Source organism: Penaeus japonicus, unplaced genomic scaffold (assembly GCF_977035675.1).
Source record: "Penaeus japonicus unplaced genomic scaffold, GWHDUDI00000001_assembly GWHDUDI00000027, whole genome shotgun sequence".
NCBI classification, from domain to species: domain Eukaryota; kingdom Metazoa; phylum Arthropoda; class Malacostraca; order Decapoda; family Penaeidae; genus Penaeus; species Penaeus japonicus.
The window spans coordinates 19,845,082-19,860,081 of NW_028234429.1; the positions used below are offsets into that span (position 1 = coordinate 19,845,082).

The window sequence follows — 15,000 nt, forward strand, 5'->3', positions numbered from 1 at the left end:
TAACTTCTTAGGGATTCATTTTGGTGAAAAGACTTATTACAAATCAAACTACAGTATTATTCTTACTTCAGTTTACTCATAAACTTGCACTTTATGAATGTAATATAAATTTTAATAGAAGAATACAAACGTTTTGTTACAAATGAACTAACTGTAAAGTAACTAATGTAATCTATAATCTTTTCATCCATCAAAACTGTGCATTTACTTCACACCAGTATTTGATTAACATTATAAAGGAGAGAAAAATATCATGTTGAACAAAATGTATAATTATACAACTTGATAACTTGGGTTACTTTCATCTTGAGTACATAATACTGAGCATGCAGATTCTGCCCAATTACTGAGATAAGTAGCACATTTAAACAAAACAGGAGGGTTATTGCATAATGCTTGTCTTTTATAACATTCTGTTGGCATGAAAACAGATCTGATATTATACCTTAGTTATGCAATGATTTCTCATAGAAAGAGAGATCATACGAAAACTCATTCAACAAACAGATAAAACAGGGAAATCCCCCAAAAACCTTGATCTAGCAAGCCACAGAACGTAACGAGTAATAAAATGATACTCGAGTTCACGCAGGTGACCCTTGTGCTCGACCCTCCGGCGGCACGATTGTAAAATGGAAAGAGTCCGTAGGGAGAAATAAAAAAACGTGGACGAGCACCAACAATCATGGTTTTACCCATCAAAAGGTGAGCATACAGCATGAGGAAGAGCATTCATGCTATCTACAATATTCTAACCCTTCATTCTTATCAGCTGAATGATCCATTCAACTAATATGCTGAGCTGGGATGATTAAGTAAAAAATACAGGCTTGCAAATACAACCATCAAAAAGGGGTTGCGGTAGAGAAGCTAACATGTGACTGATTGTAAGAAATATGACCAATGTCACTGATGAAAGGATAAATATCACTCATAATATATATATTTGTATATACAGATATACGTATGTACCTCATATCTATGGTGGCCTTCATATACTGTATAGGTAAGTGCTCTGTGAGGCAGGACGAACTTCAAAAAATCTTTTAAAAACCTCATCCATGAATTCAAAATGCAAAAATAAATGCTGCTAGCTTTGTTTTCAAAATCTGCACTGATCTACAGTCAAACCAGTTGCTATGGAGAGAGGGAGCAGAAATGGGGAGTGACATGAGACACAGATCAGTGAAAATGCTCAAATTTATACACATAAAACATATTCAACTTCTCTTCAAATCAAGGAATCACATAATACTGACTGTATTATCACTGCATACTAGCATACTCTGCAAAGTTTAGAGTAAAGCACTGCTCTGAATCTCTTTCAGGTCTCAAGCTAACATGAAATGTTAATAATAGCCTCTTACATATCTTAAACTGACTGTGAATCATGCTATTAAGCATATTTGTATCGTGATATTGCTTGTATCAAAGATATTTTTAAATGTATTACGACAGCAATGATTATGCAGCTTGCCCTCACATAGTGAGACACTTTAAATTACAAGGTTATCTTTTGTGTTACAGTAAATCTTGAGGAGTTCTGTGATGTTGAGGATAGCGCTTTCCAAGAACATTGAAAATAACATCAGAAACATTCATTTAATAAATGATCATGCAGATAACATACAATCATCCTCTTCGAAACTCTCAAAACCAGAGTTGTACTAGAAATAAGGAGTATTCAATATCTAAATATCAGCTAGAGATATCCCAGTAAAGGCCTTTAACACAACTCAGAGAAAGAGTAGAAATATGTGCATGCTACAAAGGAAATGATGTTTAAAGAGAAGAGGGAGGAGACAGAAGAGGTGGGGGAGAAGAGAGAAACTTGTTTGAAACTTGTTTGTGAGTCTTGAGGTCAAACACACATGCAAATGTTTGCTAGCATATTGAAAATCTAAATCTGTCCAAAAAGGCATCTTCAGCCTCAGTGAAAATGCTAAAAGATTGATTTTTTTTAATGGTTTAAATATTCGCAGGCAGCTAAGAGTGGTGAAAAGATGTTTCTGATCTGAGAGTATCCATTCACATAGTCTCCACGACAAAGAAAGCCAAGTATCAGTCTTAGTATGTTAAAAGAACCAGACACTACCTAATTCAAAGATGCATAAAGTCTAATACTTTAAATCAGAGAACTAATAACAATAAAAAGATATCAATGCTCTTAAAATCAATGGAAGATGAGTCTTGAGCATGGAGTGTGAGATGACCACGAAAGGTTACAGGTTCCGTCTCTAAAAAAATACCAACATTTGTTCTATCACATACATTCTTCCTCTCTGCTGTGGCAACAAGAGATTGTGTTTACAATTTTATCACATTTTCCAATTTTCTATCAGTTCCTTATTGAGAAAAATTATCACATTATATAAACAGGCACTTTTGACCTTTCAAGTGTACTTATCTCAACTCTAATAATCACTTCACAAATTCAAAGGCGTCACAAATTTTCAATGGTTCAATTCACTGGGTATAAAACTGATTCCTTTATGTTAGAAGATGCAATCATCATTCACATACAATTATGAAGGCAAGTCTGATAGGCATAATAAATAAGTAATTTCCCAATTACAGTCTAGGGTGAAGAGAATACATTCACGCTTACATACATGTTTGTGTTTATGAAAAATGAGAGAATGATGTGTCCTTGTACATTTAATGAGTACATGATATTTATCTAAGTAACAACGTAAGCATTCTAAATACAGAACAGCAACATGATTAGGTAATAAAATCAATATGCAAAAATTAAAGTCAATGCGTATTATATAAGTGTCATCATCAAAATCATCGAAGTGTGCATTAGAAAGGAAGAAGTGAATAAAGCCTTAGCATTAGGCACATCAATACAGCATCAACAGATTGACTCCAGAGCATTAGAAAGATCATTGCAAAGAGTGAAATAATGCTGGGTGTTGTGATTCAGTGCTTATGACAAGCTTTTGTGTTTGCATACACTACAGTGTGTACAACCTACCTTGCAAAGCAGCCTGTAAAGCAATTTCATCTTGCATGAATTCACTACAAATTAACAGGAACGGATCCTACTGAAGTGTTCGGATGTGATGGGATGTTTTAGGTTTTAAACAAGGAAAAAAAATCGAGAAAGGTTCCTCAAAAGGTGGTACATGTACAGAGTGAGAAAACATTCTCATTATATCAAAAAACATATTCCCTTATAAAGGCAAGAGCAATATGAGGAAAGAAATCTTGGAAAGTCTCGACACTTCGGACGTCTGATTATTGGATTACACTGTGCTACACAAGCAGATACATTGTGATGAAAAAGGCTACTGATTCCCACCTTTCTCTCTTCTGCAATTGGAAAAATTGGGAAGGATGATGAGTGCTTGAGAAAATGAAACAATTCTATATAATACACATGTAATAACAAATATGAGATTCACATATAGAAGTTACAAATTTAATTCATGTATACTAAAATACTTGATACATTATGAGTACATTGTAATGGAATTATCGTATGATGAACTGTGTAACACAAACAAAGCTCATTTACAGACATACAAACAAAAATATTACTTAAAAAAAGAAAGGGAAAAAAAAAAAGATTGCTTAATGACTAATATGTGAAAGACGCATTTGTGCCGATGTTTCCGTAATGAGATAACGCGTTTCCTAAATAAGATCGTGAAACTTCACAAAAGGAACATTGTATAATTATATAATCATCATTAGTGAGATAATTAAAACTTAGGGTATCTTGCCAGAATCCCATTATCACACAAGCAAAGTTAAGAGGAACTCATTACAAATAATTGCATAGTAACGAGCAGTGAGAAACGATCGTAATCATAATAATAATAATAATAATATTAATTAATAATAATAAGTAATAAGAGTTACAATAATATTAAAATCCTAATTTCATCCTTTGTAAGGAATGGTACATAGCTATTGCTCTGGTAACTTTTATCACAGTAAGCCTTCCTCCACCAGTGGCCCTGAAAATGCAGTTCAGTTTGTCCAAAGGTTTTACATTTGAAGCATGTAGTAAAAAAGGGTTTTGGACTGGTTATGAAATCAAGATGCTTAATTTTCAGGACATAAGAGTTATAATATACATTATATGTATCTTTCTCTTTATTTGTGACCATTCCAGTTTTTTTATTCTCTTTTCCTTACGGTTTTCTGTTAAAAATTCTGAAAACTATGGTACATACTATTTGAATACCAAAATAAAAAATGGACATTATTTTCCCCTACATACATGGAAGGACTAATCATCCTTTCATATGTATGATAACATGTTAATTTTTAAAAACTACTTGGATCAAATAGACAATATGAGCACAAAAGGATATTTTTCCTTAAGTCATCAACAGTTCACTACAAACTCACTAAATTTTAAAAACAATATCAAATGCTGGAATGTCACCAATGATATCCATTTTCGCACATATCTTGGAGACACAAAAAAATATTTAACGAAAATATTTCCATTTTCCTAAAAGTCGGAACAAAAATTCTATTTGTTCGTCTCTACACAGGTTATAACAACACGTTCTGAAACACAAAATAGTCAAGAGCACTGCTTGAAGATAAATACTGGAATGTCCTCAACTTCCAAGGTAGGTAATTAACAGTCATCCCATGCCGTCTCATGCTAAAGAAATAATGCAGCGCCAATTGACGACGCCTCGGGTGACGCCAACAACTGACGAAGGTTCACGACTTAGATCACAGTTCACGGGTGTCCACCAATTTCCTTAATCTCCTAAAGTTCCTGCTTCCTCAGCTGTGTGAAGCACCATTTGTAAAATTGACCAACTGAGTTCTAGAGCCCCTATGAGACAGCGTGCCGGCCTCCGGGTCGGAATAGCTGATGGGATTAAATGTAGAAAGTCTCTGAGGAGATGTCCCTGAAACGAGAGTTGATCGCATGGGGGAGGTGGGCGTGTTGGGTGAGCTGACTTGAGGTGTTGGGTTCGACGTCTGGCCTACGTACTGGCCATCAATGGCGTTGCGTACCTGCAAGAAAAGTTGATCCGTGAGTCGGACAGAAAATCTTTAAAAATCTGATGCGGCACATTGCTGCGAAAATAAAACTTTAAACACCAAACTTTTAAATATGAAAGATCTCAAACATTTCACTGACCTCCTTAAGAGCCACTACTCCTATAAGACGTCCAATGGCAGTCACATAAGCATGGTTGATACCCAGCATGGAGAACATGGAATGAACTCTGAGGAGCGAGGTTCTCTCCACCAGCTGGAATGGTGCGGGATCAATGTGGCATTTTGTGAAGTCCACCTGAAAAGAAACAAGAAAACATTTCAATTTTTGGTTTTATGTGTAACATAATATAAGACCCTGAAACTCAGGCATATACACAACTCGATAACTTTTTAAAAATTAATCCACTTTATTAAAGATTTGACATAATATAAGACCCTGAAACAGGCATATACACAACTCAATAACTTTTACAAAATTAATCCACTTTGTTAAAGATTTCTAATCACAAAAAAATTTCCTTGCTCTCTTTCTATTTTTATTAATAAACAACTGCTGTAATCAACAACATCCATTCATCACAATCTTTAAAATACTTCAAATATAAAGCTAATATCATAGCCAGCCATATCCTCAATGTGAAATAGTGCTTAATAAATCACACACTTGGCTCTATGTCTAAAATGCAAACCATCATTTAACAAACTGATAAGTCAAGTTACAGAAAAAAAAAAGAAAAAAAGACGAATGTGAATTTAATCTGCCTTTTACTTCTGCAATGCTCTTACCTCTTTGGACAATTCCATCAACTCCCAGACGGATCTCTCCTCCTCTGTCAGATCCAAAATCGGCTTTTTCTGCAAGGAAACACATCACTTGTATTACAAACCTTTAAAAAAGGATTTTATCAACAGTAGTAGTAGAAGTAGAAGTAGAAGAAGTAGTAGTAGTAGTAGTAGTAGTAGTAGTAGTAGTAGTAGTAGTAGTAGTAGTAGTAGTAGAAATATTAATAGTAATAGTAGTAAGTAATAATGAAAATAATAGTAATGATAACAAGATAAAAAGAAATGATAAATCAGTATGAAATGAGGTTGTCAACATCAACAATAAGAGCAAAAAATATATACATATAAAATACAAACCATTATTTGATCCTTCTTCTTTGACTTGAAGAGCGAGATTTGTGAGAGTTTGAATTCCATTGAGCTGGCACTCTCCATTCTCATGCGCATTTTCTCAAAGGCACTGCGAAGTCTGAAAATAGGGATTGATATTAGCAAAGATTTTGGAATCTTTAAAATAATTTCAGAATTTTCAAGATAAATGTAAAGCCTGAGAGAGATAAAGAATAGTTCATAATTAAAGAAAATGCATTTCAACTTAACATCTATCTGATATTTGCATATTGTGTGATTTTTAAGAAATCGACTTGACCCGAGAAATCAAGAAAAAAGCAATAAAATGCATTTGTACAAATGACATTCCAAATCAAAATCTGCAAATACAAATCACTATTTACAAATTGATACATAAACAATATAATATTCTTTCACTTAAAACCTTGCTACTAATCCAAGAGAAGGTTAGTCATATGAGCCTCAGAGGTTTCAATGTTTAAGTTAATCAGAGAGAGAATTATGAACATCAAACCATTACAGTGATCTTATCCGTATATTATCTATCCCTTAGATCCCATGAATGAAACTCTAGATACATCATTAGTTTCTTTTCTATAAATAAAAAAAATGATATTGATCTACAATGCAGTGACATACCGAACAGTGACAATGTGCCTGTACAGTTACTAATGGTTACTGATAATCTGGAAACAAATGCATGACTCTGTGCTTATTCTCTTAGTGGATGAGGAAACTTATCAATGGATGGAATGATCTCTGCCTCTAAAAAGTTCGCTGACAAAACCTAGTATGTGGCAACCTGTGACAACTTGAGCGTAATTGCAGTCTGTTAGAACAATTACCGACATAAATCCAGTGCTGTCAAGTAATCAGAATAATCTTTTTTTTTTGATTGGTACTTATTTAATAAACTTAATCCATTTATTGCAGTACAAGTCTTAATCATGCACAAGTTCCCAACCACTGACGATCCATCTCCACATGGCTTACCTCGAGGATTCATAAACCAATGCAGATAGAAAGATCCCCGACAAAGCACCCCATTGAGCCTAATGTACAATTTTGCTAGTGTCTGACAACATTCATCTAAATGAAAGGTGAACTTATGAAAATGTGCCTCTATTCATAATGTGATTTGTACTTCTCACGGACTGTGCTGGTGTTGGATACATAGTACGCACAGATATCAATTCCAGGACTGAAATGAATGTACGAGGTAACTATGAATTTAATTTTTAAAAAATCATAAAATCTTTGACTATATAGTGCTCAAGTATCATTATCTCAAAAATATTTTTCTCTTAGCCTCACTCAAATGGGCTTCTCTAAACCACCGCATAAGAATCTCAAAACAGCTCAATATTTGTGGCCCAAGGCATGAAAAAAATAAACATGCACCAAAATACAAAATTCATGTAGTGGTGAAAAAGTAATATTCCTGGTGAGGCATAACTTGCTGTGAAGTTGAGAAGTGTGTTAAAAGATCCCGACCTTTTCAACCGCGCCCGTGTACCATACCTTACCTAACTTTACACCTTCTTCTGCGATTTATATGCCTTCCCTTTTCACCTCTTGGGAAGCATATGAAAGACAAACTTTCATCAAATTTTATCTTAATATGCAGTCAAAAACCAAACATTTTTGCCTGATATCATTTACATCACATATTGTTTTAAAAAGTCATCTCCCTAGTTACACTGTTCATGCAATGAAAGAGCTATTGACCTAAGTAATGACACCAACAAAAAAAAGAAACTAAAATCTACACTCTAAAACACAATAAAAAATCTTCAAGGGAATCGTAAATATACTTTACCGAGCATCTGAGATTTTCCTCAGACAAAGCTCTGTCTCCTCTTCATCTCTTAGTAAGCATATGGGGAACAAATCATTCACAAATTATGCCCTTCATCAAATCTCATAAAATACCTTTGAAAAAATACTAATACACAATTTAACCATAAAGAGGATATAAGTATTCCACACATATAATCCACCATTCCTTCTTCACACAGCTCAGTCTTATTATGTGACACACATGCACTGTAGTCATGAAGTTATGAACACACGATCATTTAGAATACTTTACCTAGCGTCAGAGCTCATTCCTCCTTCAACTTCACTCTCCTCCTCATCTCTTTAGAGAGCATTTGGGAAACAAGTCTTTGTATTTTCATAAAAAAAATGGTAAGTTATCTGATACTATGACTGCAACACTAACTTCTTAGAACAAACTGCTTTGTAATAGGATGAGTTATCTGTAGACATTTATCTATATCTATTTTTCTACAAGACCACAGCATATATCAAATCAATCTATAGAGGATATTACATATGCAACTATAATTCTATTGACTATTCATCCTACTGAATATGGTAATAAAAAAATAAAAAAAATACCTATGGATGGGCATCAGCAAAAATAAGAAACATTTTGCAAGGCTCATTTGGAAAAAAATCTCCAATTCTAAACATCTCCAGAATGAATAATCGAACATCAATAAAGAATATTCATCATGATTTTCTGATAGAAATACAGTACTGATGTACGGAGAGAGTATTTGTCTGTTTCAATCCTCTTTTATCCATAACAGTATTATACTTCCCATCACATACTGATATCATTTAGCCCACTAGTCTCATTACTCAAATCAATTAGAAGACCTATGACTCAATGCAGACATCAAAAACAACAAATAAAATGCACCTCAGTCAAAGTAACAAAAGCACAACATCCTATCCAAATGAAAGCAACCACAAAAAGCTTAACAACTAAACATGCAGACAGAACAGCAAACACCTGAATTCTTTTTCTTTTTCTTAATCAGACTACAGACAACCAAACTCACTTTGTATCTCCTGCAGTGATGGTCTGGTATGGAGTCTCTGGTGGCGAGGCAATGGGGGTTGTCACGCTGCCCAAACTGAAGGAGTTTCGTCTCTTCAGGATGCCCTTCTTTGGAGATTCTGTCTTTGAGACCTTGGTGTCTGTCGTATCCTTTTATTGAGAAACACAATTGGAGGTGTTTTAAGATTTGAAAAAGGTTTTAGGTTTATATACAGACTGGATAACAAATAAGCATTATGATCAATATTAGCTTTACCAATATCTAATAACAGTATCAATGATATTTTTAATGATTTCTTCTTATTGGCCATAACCAATAGGAAGGAAGGTAACATTAAAAAATCAGAACAATGACAGTGATTCATTAAGAAAAAATAATTGTACACCATTTAAACATTTCTCAATCAAACTTATTACTTTCATTTCTTATCCATGTATCTTGGAAAAGATAATATCCTTTATCCACAAAACTTTACAGGATGTACATTAGATCAAAGATTTTTTAAAATAAATTCCAGACGATTATCAAATCCAAAATAATGGGAAAGCATTCACAAATAAAATATACCAACGGGTTCCATGCTGCAGTCTTACCTCAGAACTAACTGCCCTGAAACTTGCTGAATCCAGGGAGTTGGATCTCTTCAGTGCGGCTCTTCTACGCAGCATTTTCACTGGGTCTTTCTCACCATTCTCCTTCTTGCGGTAGGACGCACTGCGCAGCTTGTTGCCGGTGTCCTTGAGGAGGTCGAAGGTGGAGCGCTTCTTGGCTGGCTTTCCTGTGCTATCTTCAGGAGAGTCTCCTTTGCCGTCGCCTTCGGCTTCTCCAGTCAATGCACCGTCCACCTGTAGGGTGTTAGTGTCCATGAGCTATTCTGAGCACCATTTTCATTAAATTAAATCTCCTTATCTACAAACAGATTCCCAGTACAATAGCGTGCAAATATTCTGGAGACATATTCATAGCCTTTCAGTTGCTAACAACCAATTACAGTTAAATGAATGAAAATCACTCCTGTGACTGCGCACTCGACATCTTTATTACCACAATAGCAACGACTGCAAGAGTTAAGACAAGTGCTGGAAATGATGATGTCTCCCCTCAACAAACCTTGCTTACTGAAAATCGTGATGATTTGCGGACCAGTGGTGATTTTGACGGGAAAAGGTCCTTCAGGCGATTAACAGCTGGAGAGCCAGGAGGTGTGGCTGAGTCGGAGTCATGCCTGGATTATCAAATGAGAATGTGTAAGTCAGATTTCAACAGTTGTAAAATATGTAAATCAAATTTCACTTATTGTAAAATATGTATGTGAGACTTAAACAGTTTGACAAGTTGCATGCTAAGATGGGACCTAACAGCATGGCTAGATAATTAGGGTAAGAGCCTAGTTTTAAGGAAGGAAAAACAAGTCAATTTCAAAACAACCTCAAAACCCCATTTAGAATACTATCAAAACCTCAATAGTGTTACCCAAACCCTTATAAAACCTGGTAATAAGTGCACCCCTCTAAGACTCCTGTTAAGCCGAGCTAGCAAAAAATAAAACAATAATCAGCTCAGTTCTGAAGGCCTTGGAAATGCAGACAACTAAAATATAATGCTCTCTCATTTTCTAGAAAAGGACAGCAAAAATGTACTTAGGTATTTACATAATGTACTTGATGCCTTCACCTTCAGTTTATAAATGGATTTTTAAAATAATAATAATAAAGAGCTATCTCTAACTTGCGATTTAGGTTCCAGGAGACTCAAGCGGTTAGCAAGAAGTTTCCATGATTTCAATGAATATCAAATCAGTTTCTCAGAAAGAAAAAAATGAACTGCAAAGAAACTTCATATAATCCTAGAGCTCCTGCTTATCTGTTTATGGCACATCTCCAGAAGCAACGGCCAAAATAATACCAGTCACTGCTTAGCTTGCTTTGACTGCAGTCTCTCCCAAAAGCCAATTGGTAGAAATTTTGAGCGAAGTAATTTGTCACTACTGCTACCTCCAGAATGGTGTTTACTTGCTGAGCCATTGGGAAATTAATGAGACCATGCAAAAGAAAAACACACAAAACACAAAAGGGCATAATATTACCAAATTCTCATTCTTATTGGTAACATGCCACACACAGCTGGAGCATTGTAGAAAAAAGCTAAATATAACTGGAATCACAGGTATAATTACTTGTGATGGAGAGGTCTTTTTATCTTTTGAGGCATGTTATTTCTACACTAATGTAAGCCTGTCAGATATATAGTAAATTCTATTGAGTAAGAATGGGTTATTTTGTTCCTTTCTTGTATGATGTCATTCTCAAAAATAACTATCATGGCATTCAAGACAATTTTTCTTCACTTCTACAACATTTATGGATCTACAAAATGGTTGTTTTAGTCCGCATTCCAAAATTTTCATCAATGCTAAGTTTTTAAAATCATGACCATTCTAAAAATATTTTCCAAACTCTATTTACAAACAGCATCCCCATATGCAGATCAACCAAACTACGACAGTAAATTACATAGTCAAAAAAACCCATCTTAAACAGATTCAGTAACCCATCCTCACTTCCTTCAATTAACAAATTTTTTTCTTAACTTGGAAGATAATAATAGGCTGCCAACTACAGAAATTGGCTCTTCTCTTAGCTGACAACAAGTCTGTCTTCTTATAGTAGACTATAGTAAGGAAACTATCAAGACATGTTAATGGTACACACAAAATACAGAAGACTTTTAAGATGACGATGTACTATCATCCATGATAAAGAGATTCTGCAGATCTGTACCTGTATGAATGGACAATTACACAAGGCAGCAGGAAATATTTGGCGTTCTGATAGTCTTTAGAGCATGAATATATTATACGTTTCTGATAAGAGATGTTGCAATCAAAACCACAAATAATCCTTTTTACCTTGTGTAGTCACTCATTCTCATTTATGTCTTTATGAACAACTGAGAAAATGATCTCGGTCCAGATCTTCAACTACTTAAAACACATCTGATGCAGAACACTTAAGGTAGAGACACATTTAGCAGAGAGATAACAACACACATTCATTAAGAGAATACGTAGCAAGACAACAGTGTGACCTGAAACACTTCATCCACTTCAGAGGAAATACATTAGAGACACAAAAATGTATAGCAAATATTAAAAAGAAAACTAAAATCTCAGAAATTACATAAGAAATACAGAGAAAAATAGTACAGAATTACTGAAGAGATGCAGGTGTTTTAGCTGTAAAAGAGAAAAAACACGTATAAAACGGACACAAAGGCAATTAGTTTCAGTTAGACCACGCCAAGGATTATGTACAACCACAATCAGGACAATCCGTTTTGATGCTCAATGTGTCAGTCACATTTCAGGAGAAATATTTTATGTACATACAGTTAGAGGGGATGCAAAAATAGGCAAGCCAAAAAGAAAGGAAGAAAAAAGTTAAGTAGCCATAACCATGCAGCAAAGAGTAAGCCAAGATGACAAACAACAACATCACAGAGAAGGACTTGAGTGAAGCCTCAGTCTTCTCAGTTCCTCCACGAGAGAGAGAGAGAAACCAATTCAAACTTGAGTTTTTTTGAGGGTTGAAGTTGGTCATCACAATAAAATCATTCAGCAGTAATTACTTTGAGCGTGTGGATGCAGGTGACCCTGGCGGGGAGGTGGAGGAATCGTCGCTGTCGCTGCAGAGGCAAAAATACAAATAAAATCTCTCGAACAAGTTAAAGTAACTGATGCTTGTTATAAGAACTACCATGAGAGTATGGTCTAAGGTGACATAAGATTCCTTATCTTGGTAATCTCTTCATATATTCTCAGGCAGAAGAATGACTCAATAGGCATGCTAGATACTTCAATAAATATGTGAAGAAAAAAAACAAATGTATATATATATATTGAAGATTACCAAGGAAGGGTGCAAATGCAGATGGCCAATGAAACAAAATAAATGCATTTCAGACAATCATACCTCAGTCACATTCACATCACAAGTCATACACAGGACCAATATACACAAGTTTCCTCTAAGAAAAAAAACAACTATACCAAGTGATAGTCTCAAAATAAAAATAAACACATACATAACCATCAACTTAAATCATTAAGAGTGACCTGCTTATGAATGTTCTGATAACAGAATAAAAATAACAGTTGAATAAAATGACCAAAATCAGTATAAATTAGATAAACAACAGTGTACTGGTACTAGCAGTAATAATGAGAACCAATATCACTTAATTACTCATTAAATCAGAAGTAGCATTTTTTCTAAATGTGGAATTTAATGACTTTAGCAAAAAGACTGAAGCTATTTGAATATCTCTTTTCATTTAGCAATTGTGAGAAGAGGATTTCTGCCGTTATGGACTAACATGTCAAACGAAGGGCCATGCAACTTCTATCAGCTATCCCAGACGAGGTGTGCTGATGCTCAAGTGCTATTTTTACATATATGTGCATATATATATATATATGTGTGTGTGTGTCTGTGTGTGCGCTCATATGTATACATGTGCATTTATGTATGTGTATATCATATGAATATTTTGTAGACCTTAAATAAATATATACAGACAGACTGACTGATAGATAAAAAGAAAAAGGTTGACAGCAATAGAGAGAGACAGACAAAATAATCAGACACAGATGCAGACACATACACATACACAGACACACACACACACACACACACACACACACACACACACACACACACACACACACACACACACACACACACACACACACTCTCTCTCTCTCTCTCTCTCTCAAGCACTCTTCACATTAAAAAAATAGCATAAAACTTAAATAAGGGATTGAAATAACTTGAAAAACTATTGTCTCAAGTGGATTTCTAAGACAATGAAACTAGAAGCTGCCAAAAGTCTCAAACTTTGGAGTGTCTTAGTTTTGCTACTAATGATCATACTACCAAAAGTGTGTCTTTAAAGCATGTGTGGCTGGTAATTAGAAAAACAAAATTAGGACTTGTATACTAAGAATTTAATCAATAATATGTAAGGACTATGCAAATCATCTGAAATGCCTTGTTAAGTTTTCTTTAAAGCATGAGATTCATACTATTTTTAGGGGTAAATAGGAGTAACACACCTTCTAAATGTTTTGTTATGCCTTAATTGGATGAGTATATAACTTACAGAAGTAAAGTATAAGATCATAAATATGTTTTGTGATGAGGAAAAAAAAGTATACTTGTATATTTCTCTGATGAGAAAGTGTATTCTATCTTCAAATGTCTTGGTACTGTTATGAATACAATAATTTCAAAAATATAAAACTAGATTGTATTAATTACATCAAAAGAGGGATTATACTTTACAGTGAGGATGTTAGTATGATCTCTCATGTCTGTTATCCTATTATTATTGACTTTCAAATAAAACAGGAAGTAATATTTATGCTATTGTTAGTGTTTTGGGTTGTTCTGTTATAGTGCATGACAAAGATGTTAGTGTGAGTATAAATCGAGCCTTATTAGGAAACTGTAAATAAGTAATATTAATGAATGTAAGTAAACATATTGATAAATAAAATGTATTAACTACATATGTTGTGGGTTGGTGTATGCTTTTGTCCATGTGTATGTATATGTGTCTGTCTGTATGTACATGTGTGTAAGCCTTATTTCTGTGGTAACTCCAATCTCCTATCCTCTCATCTGTTCCTTGAAAAGGATCAACCTGACAGCTTCACATTAAGAAATAACGATTAACATTTCCACCCTGCACACTTCATCTGACAAACTAGAACAACGAGAATGATAAAAAAAAAAAATTATTTTCCCCTTTTCATCACGCTGGGTCTGGAGAAATAAGTATAACTACTTCCTTATACTTATAGAATTTTTTCCCCCCCTTAGGTCTCAAAAAAGAAAAAAAATAGAGAAAAAAATAACAAAAACTGTGAGGAAAATTTGTATAAATATTTATCAAAAATGGTCATCTCACAAGGACAATATGAATACACATATACTCATATTCAAAAGGAAGTGTGCAAGATAAAGTCGTA

At 34.4% G+C, this 15,000-nt stretch overlaps 1 protein-coding gene across 1 annotated transcript in view; it reads right to left on the reverse strand.

Moving 5' to 3' along the window:
* Window positions 1–256: 256 nt before the first annotated feature.
* The window catches only part of LOC122256780 (chloride channel protein 2), a 206,672-nt gene continuing 191,928 nt past the window's right edge, over window positions 257–15,000 (reverse strand). The window contains exons 19-28 of the mRNA XM_086552723.1: window positions 12,597–12,653; window positions 10,080–10,194; window positions 9,563–9,814; window positions 8,970–9,118; window positions 8,210–8,257; window positions 7,937–7,984; window positions 6,124–6,235; window positions 5,770–5,838; window positions 5,123–5,278; window positions 257–4,995 (exon numbers count right to left, since the gene is read on the reverse strand). Coding sequence (XP_086408849.1) covers window positions 4,759–4,995; window positions 5,123–5,278; window positions 5,770–5,838; window positions 6,124–6,235; window positions 7,937–7,984; window positions 8,210–8,257; window positions 8,970–9,118; window positions 9,563–9,814; window positions 10,080–10,194; window positions 12,597–12,653 — 1,243 coding nt within the window. The 3' untranslated portion in view covers window positions 257–4,758. The remainder of the gene's footprint in view (window positions 4,996–5,122; window positions 5,279–5,769; window positions 5,839–6,123; window positions 6,236–7,936; window positions 7,985–8,209; window positions 8,258–8,969; window positions 9,119–9,562; window positions 9,815–10,079; window positions 10,195–12,596; window positions 12,654–15,000) is intronic.